At 35.0% G+C, this 13,566-nt stretch overlaps 1 protein-coding gene across 1 annotated transcript in view; it reads left to right on the top strand.

The window, feature by feature from the left end:
* ATR (ATR serine/threonine kinase) overlaps positions 1 to 13,566 on the top strand; it is a gene marked incomplete at its 3' end in the record, with an annotated part of 40,779 nt that overhangs the window by 17,022 nt on the left and 10,191 nt on the right. Inside the window, 13 exon segments of the mRNA XM_009582167.1 lie at positions 556 to 681; positions 2,207 to 2,413; positions 2,630 to 2,743; positions 3,616 to 3,731; positions 4,626 to 4,746; positions 5,668 to 5,805; positions 6,938 to 7,145; positions 7,615 to 7,793; positions 8,703 to 8,867; positions 10,091 to 10,182; positions 10,781 to 10,872; positions 11,757 to 11,934; positions 13,187 to 13,363. Of these exon segments, the coding sequence (XP_009580462.1) occupies positions 556 to 681; positions 2,207 to 2,413; positions 2,630 to 2,743; positions 3,616 to 3,731; positions 4,626 to 4,746; positions 5,668 to 5,805; positions 6,938 to 7,145; positions 7,615 to 7,793; positions 8,703 to 8,867; positions 10,091 to 10,182; positions 10,781 to 10,872; positions 11,757 to 11,934; positions 13,187 to 13,363 (1,913 nt within the window).

Here is a 13,566-nt window from a genome sequence, read left to right on the forward strand (position 1 = left end):
CTGTAGCATCTTCTGAACACTGACTTTTCATCTTTTTGAGACTAAAGAGATTATAAGGTTAAAAGTCAGCAGTATTAGCTATGGCAATGAATGTGTTACAAGAGAAGCTACATATAATTTGATCCCTCTTCCGTATTCTCTTTAAAGGTAACAAAGTTTGTCTATTTTTAGGAGTACTCTATGGTCCATTTCTTTTGCCTGCCCTCAGAATGGTTAGGTAGTAGATGGGAAGTAGCAATTATTTAGTGGGAATGAGGTAAAAAAACTAAAAATTAATTTGATTTTAGATAGAGGTGCTCAAAGCAAAGCATTTTCTTCTGATTTAATAATTTTTATTTACACCATCATTCTATTTACACAAAAGTGTAAATATAGCACCTTTTTGAAGAAGACATTTTAAAAAATAGACAGGAAGACAGTGGTATATGGATATAGGTGAGAATGTAGGCAGAAAGGTAGTTGTTTGTCTGTGTTCTCACTTGTGTTCTTTGAGAGGCTGCTTAACCATATTCCTGTTATATTTAACTTGAACTTTTTATGTCATGTCTTGTTTAGGAATCCTCCAAAAGCACCGACTTGCAGACAACACTGCAGCTGTCTATGAGAGCTATTCAGCATGAGAATGTGGATGTTCGTATTCACGCGCTTACCAGCCTGAAAGAAACGTTATATAGAAATCAGGTATAGAAAACCTTCAGTAGAATTAAAAATAAATCAAAGTAGCATCTGGACCAACAGTCTAAAACTCCTTACTGTTACTGGGTGTTCACATCAAGTGTGTTATTCCCCTCAATTTATTAAGCTAGCCATTTCTTAATATAGTGGGGAGAATGGAAGACATGTCTCCTTGTAGGAGGACTTTCAAATCCTCCTAATCTGTGTGATGCTGATTCAGCAAGGCTAGTGGTATATTTCTTATCTTTTTCAACTCTGAGGGAAGACGTATCTAAGAAGTCCATTTCAGCAATCTGTCGGGTGGGCTTGTTCTCTGTTAGAACATGTATAGCTTTTGCATCAGGAGACTAATACATTAAAGTCAGCATTTTTTGTGTGTGAGTGTAATATCTGAAAGAATTAAGATATATGTGACTACCTCACACCTTTGATTTTTTTTTTTCTCTTCCTTCTTTGCCTTCCACCCTCAAAAATTTGAATCCATTGATCATATTCAAATAAATTTTATAGCCATATACAAGTTGCGAAGATACTGCTTTACAAATCTATGTGGTTATTAGCCCAGAGGGGTGTATGTGACCTATTAAAAAAAAAAAAAAAAAAATCTGTCCTCTTAGTAGCTATAAGATTGTGGGACACTCTTCAGTCAGAAATTTTAGAAAATCCTAGCTAAAAGAACAAACAATCATTGTGTATATTCCTGGCCAATCAGAAATTCTTGCAGCTCAGGTCAGCAAAATCTCTCCATGTCTTGCTTAGTTGGAAGTCTAGCAAATAATTAAGTCAAATCAAACTTACTTAGTACCACAACTTGTGGAACTATTTGCTCTGTTTTGTTGGCTGTGGTTTCAGTTTTCATTAAACATAACAACGGCAAACATCTTCACATTATTAAGAGAAAGTTTTTTTTCTGTATTTGGACTAAATGTGGAACTAAATGTGGGGAATAAAAGTTGGGCCAAAATGAAAAAGAAAGGAAATTTAATTAAAATGGTGGGCATTGATTAAAGGACTTGAAACCCTGGGCTTTGTAGGGAGTGAGAGTGAAGAAATGACCAACAAATGGGAAATAGTAAGGATACAAATGGCAGCGAAACCAGAAGGTATGACAACAGCTGCATGAAAGAAATTGAGAGGAAGTATCAGAACACATGAAGAAAAGGGAAAGATATGTGAAAAAGATTAATGTAGAAGAGAAGAGAGGTTCTTGGTAAGACAAGGAGAGAAAACGAAGTTTGTAGAGAGGTGTATAATGAAATACAATATTGGCCATGACAGCATCATTAATTGAGGCCCAAATCCCTCATTCTTACTCATTGTTTTAGTCCTTCCTAGGGTAACAAGCAACTTAGGGCAATTGGACTATAGTTACAACATGACAGTATTTCAATCACTAACCTAAAGTCATGGGTAAATGAAATATGAAGTAAGAGTGAGCTACTCTTCCACTCTTAAGAGATGGAAAATTTCTGAGAATATTTACCATAAACATGGTAGTAGAATAACTCATCTTTATTTTTCAACTTCCTAGGAAAAATTGATAAAGTATGTAACAGACAGCGAAACTGTGGAGCCAGTCATCTCCCAGTTGGTAACTGTACTTCTCATTGGCTGCCAGGATGCAAATTCTCAAGCCCGACTACTTTGTGGAGAATGTTTAGGTGAACTGGGAGCCATAGATCCTGGCAGGCTGGATTTTTCAACAAGTGAAACTCAAGGAAAACATTTTACATTTGTGGTAAGAAGTGTTGCAGTAGTGTTCTGTTTAGTATTAAGGGTTTTTTAAAAGTACTGGGTAGTAGGGAACTTCTTATCTTTAGACCCTTTGAAAATCTGTACTTGCTTTCTCATCTAAAACAGTTTAGAGTCAGGCTTCAATGTGATCATTTGGAGATTAAAGATGCACTATTACTCTGTTTGTTTTAATAAAACTGGCGTTCTGTTTGTCATTGAGGCTGGTGTGGAGGACCCAAATTTTGCCTATGGATTATTAATGGAACTGACCAGAGCATTTCTTGCTTATGCTGATAATGTTCGTGCTCAGGATTCTGCAGCATATGCAATTCAGGTAAGATATGTGATTAGATGCTATTTTTTCTTCACAAATTATTTCCTATCACACTGAACGCAGAATTATGCGATATAAGTGTACATTCTCAAGTACATGTTTAAGTATTTGAAACTTCATTCTATACAGCTTTAAATTACAAAGTAAAAGGTTATTCAGGATAATGATTTTTTATTTTTTAAACTCCTCAGTGCTTACTTAGAATTCTGGTGAGTTGTCAAATAAACAATGATTTGTTTGCTTTTTTGTCATGATATTTTAGGAGAGAACTGATGTTTCAGAGGTAACTAACAGTCCATACATATTGATTCAAGGAGTAATCCTGAGACTGACTTAGAAATGGTGCAGGTTCCATAGGCAGAAATGAAAAGCAGTATTCCTAAGAGGATTTCTGCTTCCACTTTTAAGAAGCAACTGGAAGTGGGCCTACCCTTATTTTCGGACTTTAGTCTTCTGTGCTGGTTTGCCAATTTTTGTTTTTTTGTTTTTTTTTTAATCTTTGTGAAAACTTCAGAACAATTCTTCGCTCCAGGAAAAAATAAGTCAGCGGAATAAGAGAATTTCATTAGCTTATGCACAAGGAGGACTCGGACTAACTTCTAGTCCTGGTTTATTGGCAGATGTGAAGAATACAGGATAAAGTGATCCAAACACCAACTGGAGAATCTGAGGAATCAATAGTTAGTCAAAATCAAGACTGCCTAGTAATAAGGAATTAACAATGTTGGATGGAAGTTTTGCAGTTATAATTTCTGATTTAAATATTCTGTAACTTCTATCTTGTTACTTCTGTATATACACAGTTTTTATTACTACCGTGGTCATGAAATATTTTCAGTGCTAACTTGGTCATGTAAACCATGCCTTTTCAGGAGTTATTGTCTATCTATGACTGTAGAGAGACAAACACTGACTGCCCAGGCTCCAGGCTTTGGAGGAGGTTTCCTGAGCACGTGCAGGAAATCTTGGAACCTCACTTAAATACACGGTATATGACAACTTAAGCAATTTATTTTCATAACAGCTTTAAAAACATTTTTTTTCTCCAGGTTGGCAATAACTTCATTTAGTTTTGTGATTGTTACTCTTCTGTGAAGAGTGATATGTGTATATACAAAATTCAAATAAGGTCTTTCTATGTAAATCTGAATTAGCACTTCCTTGAATGTAGTTCTCCGTAAATCAAAAGAGCAAAATTCTCACCTCATGCTTTGCCCAGATCTGCCTGTTTGTCCGTAGAGCATTGTCTTTCTTATACAATGTTTTGAAGTTTTTATTTCTGTTCTTTCCGCTGTACAAATTCTCACTAGCATTTGAGTTTGTACTCAAATCCATTAATATCCCTTTACTGCTACCCTTTATAGAAGTAGGAAGAGTTCATTGGGTTTTAATTTTGCTTTTTATTTTGTTGAATTAATAATAAAAATATTGTGGAGAAAACTTCAGATTATGTATGCACCTTAATTTGAAATAATCAACAATGTTTCCTTTCTGTTTCCTCATGAAGACCGTCATGCTCATCTAAGTTTTTTACCTGTTTAGAAAACAAACTTTTTGGCGTTTCTTGGCTTTCATATATGTTTTGGATTTTTCCTGTCAAAAACGTAGTACTCAAAAAACTGATTTGAACAGCACTTTGAAATATACTTAAAAATTGTGGTAACATGTTAGGTTGTTGGTATTTCATGTTTCATTTTAAGAAACTCTAGAATAAAATATGTTGACTACTGAAAGTATTTTCTTAATTCTTTTTTAAAAGATTCAGAAGATGAAGCCTAATATGATTCCAGTTAGGGAACTTCATAATTAACGATGTGCTATTGTTTTTTATTATATTAAATAAAAAAGTTAGTTTTATTGAACAAATATTTTTAAATTACAGGTACAAGAGTTATCAAAAGGCTGTAAATTGGTCTAAAATGAAGAAGCCAATTTACTTAAGCAAATTAGGTGATAATTTTGCAGAATGGTCGGCAACTTGGGCAGGTTATCTTATAACAAAGGTAAGAGAATAAATCTGCTCTCTATATTGGTATATACAACACAGTTCTTGAACTACATTTTGGTTTTTGAAAGTCAGGGATGGATGGGGGAATATGCCTATTCTCTATTGGCCTGTTAAAGCACATACCTAAAAACTTCTGGCATTATCAAGGTAACCATGCACCTTCCCTTCCCCAGCATTGTTGTTTCTTGTCTAGGCTTCACACGTAGTGTCAAAGCCAAAAGTCTAGGAAGCTTGTCCTTGTCCAGAGACTCTTGTATATCTGAAGGCACTGACAAATGCTTCTGAAGAGTATCTGAAATGCTTCCGGAAAACCTCAAATTTAACTTCTCAGTTTCTGAAGGATTTCTTTCATTTCCCTATAGCTCCATAGTCCCAGCACATAAAAAGTATTTGTCTCTTTCTTCCTTTCCTTTCCCCTTTCCAACATGTAGGTGACCCACTGAAAATTTCACTTCTAAATCAACTGCTTTAAGAAGTGAATTTAATCACAATAGCTCAGTAGCTACTGTCCTCTTTCTGCTTCAGACAGAGAAGAATTGAATGTTTTCATAATTTCCTACTTTTTGCAGGCTTTTAAGGGCAGAAGAGAGGCTGAGTGCAGTAGTAGACTCCCAGCCTTAAGGTTTTTTCTATAGCCAGTGCAAGTTCACAATGGTGTAGAAAACATGGAAAAGTGGAACATGTAAGCGATGCTTGCCTGTCTTTTTGTGGTATCAGCAACCGATACATGTAATGGCAGCTGCCATCTGGCATCCATGTTGCAGGTGTAAGTCTGATGAACCTTCTGTAGGAGACAAGTATCTTAAAATTATTTGATGGAATAGAATTTGTATTTGTCAACAAAAAAAACCCTCTTAATTGCAGGCATTTGCACTTTTGCAATGATGCTTTTCCTGGAAATAATACTTTTCTATAGGTGCGACATGATCTTGCCAGAAAAGTTTTTGATTGCTGCAATATTATGATGAAGAATGACTATAAAGTGACAATTTATCTACTTCCACACATCCTTGTCTATGTTTTGTTGGGATGCAGTCAAGAGGATCAACAAGAGGTGAGATGTATTATAAGGTAGTGTTCTTTGTAGAGCGTTCAGGAGCTGTTCTTCCTAAGAGCTGTACAGCTCTGCAGAATTACTGCAGACCTACATGAACAAATTGTATAGTTGTTAAACTCCTTTCCCTGTATTATTAGTATAAATTTTCTGCCAGGGTTTTGAATATACTCATACAAGTTTGTGTTTAACTGCTTTTCTGTGGATTTCCATCTATTTCTTCAGTAGGGCCTAGGACGAGATACTATGCAGTTAATTATGATTGCAGTAACATCAAGAGCTGGAGTGGTACAAAGAGGAGAAGAGTGCCACACAAACAGGGAATAAATTGAACTTGTATACTTCTAAGAATTCAGACCCATAATTTTTTCTCTCACTTACATACACTTACAATTTAAGTGGAAAAACTATTTAGCTACCAGATTCATGCAAAGCAGGATTCAAAGACATCTTGTAGCAAAGCAGGGACAGGAAAGAAGAGAATCATCCAGTCTGCTTTCCTTTGTTTTGCTTTAGCACAAGTTTAAGAGACTGAAAAATATAACTTATACTCTATTAATTTGAAATTTCACAGCTAAGATATCTGTGTTTAAACATTGTGGGTGTGTAGAGGTGTGTGATGATTTTTTTTTAATGTGAACAAGTACATCCACAATAAGCATCTGCTATGTATGTTAACTCATATTCCATTGACTAAAACAAACAGGAAGCAGGTCTTTTGGCATGGCATTTACTTAAATATAAGAAAAAAGTAGATCTGTGATCTGGTAGCCAGTATATAACTTGACTCTTATCAAACCTTGAAGTATTGCATTTGCAGCAGAAGTGCAGTAGCATTCATTAAGTTTTGAAACCTAAAATTCCAGTAATGATGGTTATTCTGAATCCAAAGGTTTGCTTCTCAAAGGATTTCTCCCTGTATGGAACCTCTTGACAACAACTGCTACTTGGTTTGCAATTTCTTCCTCTTAAGATTGTGGGACAAACAAAGCTTGCAAATAAGTCCAAAATTATTAAAATACTCAATTAAAATATCTAGTATTTTAGTTTGATTTAAGTGTTAATTGCTGTTTCCTACTATTTTGATGCCTGTATGGCACTTCTGTCTCTTATCATATTAATGTTTGTGCAGGTTTACGTGGAGATTATGGCTGTTCTGAAACACGATGACCAGTCTACTAGGAGACTTGAAGACAGTGCATCAGATCTGAGTCAGCTGAGCACACAGACGGTGTTCTCCATGCTTGATCATTTAACTCAGTGGGCTAGACATAAGTTTCAAATGCTTATTGCTGAGAAAAATACTAGCAAGTCTAGCAAAGACAGAGGTGATCTAAAAAGTGAGTGATGCTTATTTTGTTTAAAGTGATGTTTACATTCTTCAGATAAGTATTTAAATTTGCCACTTCACATTATGACCATTTAAGAATGCAATATTACTATAATATGGTAGTCTGCTTTATGATTTCTTACTGTCATACTGTGATTTCCACCCCCCACCCCAAATCCATGGTTTTGAACGCCTATTGTAAGAAATACAGATTCAAAATAAAAAAATGAAATGTTAATTTCTTGGTAGTTTTCTAAAGGTTCAGTTTAACATATTCTATGCTGTCTTGCAAGATGTAGAAAGTTCACCAGGATTGTTTTAAATAAATTATTTTTGACAGAAGAGAAAAATATGTTCTTAATTTAATCAGATTATCTCACTAAATTGTGAAATGAATTAACTGAATTTTGATGCATAAGGTAATTCTTATAAATGAAACCTCAATGGACAGACTTTTTAAAATGTTTTTTTTCCTATAGCATCAAGTGAGGACTGTGGAGAATATCAAAACGTGACACGTTTTCTAGACCTCATACCTCAGGATACACTAGCTGTGGCTTCCTTTCGCTCTAAGGCTTACACAAGGGCTGTGATGCACTTTGAATCATTCATCACAGAGAAGAAACAAAATATTCAGGAGCATCTTGGATTTCTTCAGGTTCTGAAGTTCTTTTTGGGTTTTTTTGTTTGTTTGGTTTTTTTTTTAATTTTAAAATGAAAATAGACATAGATTAATAAAGCTTTGTCAAATTCTTCTTTGAGATGGGAAGAAAGAAAGATATAGTCAGGCTCTTGCCGTTGGATACAAGTGTTTAGTCGTCTGTCTTTCAGCAGTATTAGTATTTCCCCTTGCTTGGCATGCTTCTTATATGAAAAGGAAGGAGTAGCTTTCTGTATAATAAAAGACTGTAGAATCCTGAAAATAGTTAAGTGTGTTTTTGTTGAAAGTATAGCATTTATTGCTTTTGGTTAACTCTGTGCCTTTTGTCAGAGAAAACACAGCCAGCTATAATAACAAAAAACAAAAAAAAAAATCCAAAACACATTTGAAGGAAAGCTAAGTGGCTTATTCTAAAGCAGAGAAAGAGCTAATGCTAAGGGTATTGAAAACAATTTAAATTCTTTTCAAGAAGTATTTTAACCTGTGGGATGGGCCTATTTGTGGGTCCTTATGGTTTATATTTCTCAGTGACATTTCAAATTTGAAAAACTTAGTATGTTGCTTTTTCACCTTAAGTAATCTGCAGCTTCATATTATACAACTTTATCATGTAATAATAGGATATTTATTTTGTCCTTTATACAGATTGTTTCGGGTAACTTGACATGTTATTCTTTCTTATTCTTTCTATAATATGAGATCATGAGTATTATAATATGCTAAGCAAAAGTAGGGCTCAACTTTGGAAGTAGCCCAGCAAAACTGGCATTTTCCATGAAAGCTTAGTACCAAGAAGTCCTACAGAGTAGTTTGTTTTCCATTTTCAAGAAGATGTTATATATAAAATATCTTCTTGTTGTCTTAGAGTTGTTTTTAATGTCCATTTCCAATTCTGTTTGAATAAAGAAATTGTATGCTGCTATGCATGAGCCAGATGGAGTAGCTGGGGTGAGTGCAATTAGGAAAGCAGAACCATCTCTCAAAGAACAAATCCTTGAACATGAAAGTATTGGCTTGTTAAGAGATGCGACAGCCTGTTATGATAGGGCTATCCAACTGGAACCTGATCAGGTAAATACAAGACAAATTCATTATATAGATATATTTTTTTAAATATACATGATTATTATTTTTTTAATCTTCTTAACTAACACAAGACTAAGCCAAAAATACCTCTTCAGAATATGTAAGTAAAATGGGAACATAGGAGTATACTGTGGCAGTTGCTGAATAAGTATTGCTATTGGAAGTGTCTTATGAACTGAAACAAACCTTGTATTGGGTTTATACTGTAATTTGCAGGCTTGGGTTAGTAGTTGGATGCTTATGCCCAGTTTTTTGCTAGGATAGCTTACCAAGTAAAGTTCAGCCTTTGCTTGGGAAGACCTGGAATTGGATTGCTTAAGTATCAGTCAGTACTGGTACATGCCAAGAGAACTATTAAAGCAAGTTGCCACAGGTTTTATTCAAAGTAATTACTGTTTTTGATTATTGACTTCCAGGGAAAATGTTCGTAATACAAGAGCAATTGGAAAATGATTAAAGAAAACTTATAATTATTTGTCTTCCATTCCCCCTTTCCCTTCCTTTATTTGGAGCATATAAGTATAAGGTACTGTAAAGCTGAGCTGTACTGGAAAACCATCACGCTTTTCATATGCCAAAGTGAATATCCAGACATGTGGTGATAAATGCAAAAAGAAAGTTGAAGACACATATTACCCTTTCTATATTTGAAATACTTCTCTAATGGAAATTGATAAAAAGTTTCCGAGGCTAGGATATCCCTATGGTTTCTTGTCCTTCCCTGTGACGCGGAGGTTATCTAGCACAGCTGTTAACAGGTATAGTAGACAGAGTGTTTTGATGGCCCTACTTCATTCCCAGAGTATGGAAGACATTTTTATGAAGAGTGAAATCGCTTTAGGTTTTGGGGTTATTTCCTTCCTGTGACTTTTTCCTTCTTATTGTTGTTCATTTCTTTAAATCAAATTTTTACTGACAGCTCTGGTATGGGTATTAATAAATTAACATCAAACTACACTTGTGGTGAGGCACATTTCAAAAATTGCCTATGGTGATTTAAGTTCTTCAGTAATCATAGAATTTTTTTTTTTTTTTTTTTAATTTTTAATTTTCTTTTAGCTTATGATGCAATTGGTTATGCCTTTTCATATTATAAAAAGCATCCAAATGGGCATATTTCCTTCTTCAGACTGCCATGAATTTCATGAATGTATGTGTGGTTTTTTTCATTTGGTGTTTGTGTTTTGTTTATTTTTTCCTACTTCTAGATTATTCATTATCATGGTGTAGTGAAGTCCATGTTAGGCCTTGGTCAGTTATCTACTGTAATTACTCAGGTCAATGGAGTGCTTGCGAACAGGTACTATAAGCATTAATACAATGTTTATTTGAGTAATATGAAGCTCTTGTGTTACACCTAAGTCTCAGTAGCCATTTTTGCGTATTATCAAGCGTTTGAGGCTTATCAGGCATATCCAGTTAGCAATGTGAAGCGAGAAAACTTTAAGTGCATTGTCTATAAATTAATTTCAAGACTTCCTGAAATGTTAGTACTTCTTGTCTGCACTGTGTATAGTGTTGATATGTGCTTTAATTTGTTAAATAGAATCTGTCATTCATTGTCTTGCATGTTACTTGTTCCATAGCTATTCTGTAGCCTAATAGGATAAATGAATTGGAAGATGGTACTTTTTTAAATGTGCCATAGAAGGTAAATACACTACTTGGAAATTGAATTTGTGGGATTGTGTTGCACAGCTATTATTTTTTATCAATGCATATCCTTTGGTTTTACTGAATTTTATTAGAAGCAAGCTTACCTTGCTTCTTTTCAAGTAAGAGAAGTTTTATATAAAGAATATTTGCTAATATAATGTAGAACTAACATAATGAGGGGTGAAAGGAAAAAAAAATTGAGTTCAACAAAAGCTTTTATTGCCTTCGTTTTCTTTTAATAGGTCTGAATGGATTTCTGAATTGAACACTTACAGAGTGGAAGCAGCCTGGAAACTGTCGCGATGGGATTTACTGGAAAATTATTTGGCTTCAGGTAAGTTATCACGATATCAAAATATGAATACTTCTTTGCATTTCTGAACAAGTGTATGTTTTAGTCTAATCATCTTGAATCAAGGGGCAGCTATTGTAATTTTTTAGTCTTGTAAATGTATTTGATTGTAAACTGTTGTCCTGGTTTCGGCTGGGATAGGGTTAAATTTCTTGCTAGTGCTGTGTTTCGGATTTAGTATGAGGAGAATGTTGATAACACACTGATGTTTTCAGTTGTTGCTAAGTACCCTCCTAGTCCAAGGACAGCTCCCATGTCTACTGACTGAGCTAGGTACACAAGATGGGAGGGAACATAATCAGGACAGCCAGCCCAGCTGGCCAATGGGGTATTCCATACCATGTGACGTCATGCTCAGTATATGAATGGTAGGCGTGATCCAGGAAGTACCGATCGCTACCTGGTTATCGGTCAGCGCGGGTGGTGAGCAATTGCATTGTGCATCACTTATTTTGTATATTTTATCATTATCATTATTATTCTCCCTTGTCTGTTCTATTAAACTGTCTTTATCTCAACCCACGAGTTTTTCTCACTCTTACCCTTCCGATTCTCTCCCCGTCCCACTGGGGGGGGGGCGGGGGGAGTGAGTGAGCGGCTGCGTGGTATTTGGCTGCCTGCCAGGTTAAACCACGACAACTGTATAGTCTTTGAGTAGAAATTTCAAGCAAGTGTAAGGCCAAATTTCTTCTGGGTTTGTTGGGGGGGTGGATTGTGGGGTGGAATTATACAGTATTTCTAAAATTCAGTTAATTAGTTCTGAGAAAAACTTACTTTTCCAGTAGTATGTTAAGACAAAATTAGCATGTTCAGATTAAGCTGCTTAAAGAAACAGAGTTTGAGGGGCTGTTTTTTTCTCCCCAAAGATGTGAAGTCCACTACTTGGAGTGTCAGATTAGGACACTTATTATTATCAGCCAAGAAGAAAAATGAAGCAGCTTTTTATGAAACACTCAAGATTGTTCGAGCAGAACAGATTGTACCCCTTTCAGCAGCAAGCTTTGAAAGAGGATCCTATCAACGAGGATATGAACACATTATCAGGTTTCTAGTTTTCATGTCACTATTGTCAAATCCAGAAATCACACAATCAAGTATGCAGCAGCAAGAATTTTCCATTTCCACAATAAATGGTACAAATGTGCATTTTCTGACACCTCTTTTTTTTTTTTTTTTTTTTAACTCACCCAACTGGAAACCTTTTGATTAATTGGGAATTTATATTTATCCCCCATGAAAAATATTCACAATGAAACTGTTGGGTATAATCTTTCAAAATCAGCAAGCAAGTTTATGTAAACATCAGGTAATAAAAATCAACAATTTAATTCCATGCTTAAAATAGTACATATAGGCCAGTAACTCCATTAACTTAAGAGCATTGCTTTTAATCTGTATGGTGGCCTAAAAGCACTCCCTTCTTTTATCAACAAGAAGCAGTAAAATTAAAACCCCATCCCTTTTCAGTAGTTTTACTTTTTCTTTTTTAATAAATTTTGAAGTTGGCTGTAGTAGACTAACAAGTGAGTAGCCTTTTTTTAATGAAAAAGGCTTAATACTTCCTCTGCACTGTAAATGCAGCTTTATGGCAAGACATCACATGAAACTAGTCAGTTGAAGTATATATTTCTTAATTACTTCTTAATTCTATTTTGTGTTGGTAATTTTTTCAGTGTTATTTTATTTAGGAAATGGAGTTTGAGTATTGAGAAAGAAGCGTTTCAAAATAGTTAGATTTAGCCGTTGATGTGGGCTGCTTCGAAGCCTTCAAACAGTCACTGTTTCTCTGTCAGATATACCCACTACACTCTGTCAATGAGAACTTGGGCATTTACAAGCTCTCAGCTTTGCAGCTTTACAGTGACAGCTAGTAATAATGGTATTTTTAAATAAATGGACTAACTTTATTGTAAAGGAGGTGTTTAAGTAACAGATAGTATATTGCCGCTAAAACAGTATTTGTTGAAAATATCAGACTTTTTGAAGAATTATTGCTAAAAGTAATAGATAAAAATACTCTTCCTACAGATTGACTTCCTTTCCAAGTGATCTTCATTGTCTCTGTGTTCAGCAGCTTGGCAAAGGAATAGCGAGAAAATAACTAATCAGTTTACAAATCCTTGATTTTGTGTATTTGGTTTTGCTGCATTTTTGCTTTTAGAAGAAGTCCTACTATTTGAAATTACTTATATGGCCAGCTTTTAAAAAGAAAATGGCAAAAGCTGTGTAAAACTTGCACATATCTCAAACAGCAACCAATTTTCAACAATTTTTTGCCTTTATTTTGCTAACACAGGTTGCATATGCTGTGTGAGTTGGAACATAGTATTGGACCAATGTTTCAGCAAGCAGATGGTGACCATGGTCGAGATTCCCTGAACTGGTGTGCTCGTATTGAAATGACCCAAAACTCTTACAGAGCAAAAGAACCCATTTTATCACTGAGAAGGGCTTTGCTTAGTCTCAGTAAAAGGTGAGAACATGACTATTTCTTGTCTGTCTATGTTGTATTCTCAGTAACATTCTGGTTCTACACATGCGTGTTAGAAGAGAGAAGATAAAACTGTGGAAATATGTATCGTAGACAAAAGCAGTCTTCTCCAATATTACATACGTTCAAAATAGAAGGGAAAAGTGGTGTCTGTAGGAAACATAAGGGAGAAACAGGGGGAAAGA

The sequence above is a fragment of the Fulmarus glacialis genome, unplaced genomic scaffold (assembly GCF_000690835.1).
Source record: "Fulmarus glacialis isolate BGI_N327 unplaced genomic scaffold, ASM69083v1 scaffold34917, whole genome shotgun sequence".
Lineage (NCBI taxonomy): Eukaryota > Metazoa > Chordata > Aves > Procellariiformes > Procellariidae > Fulmarus > Fulmarus glacialis.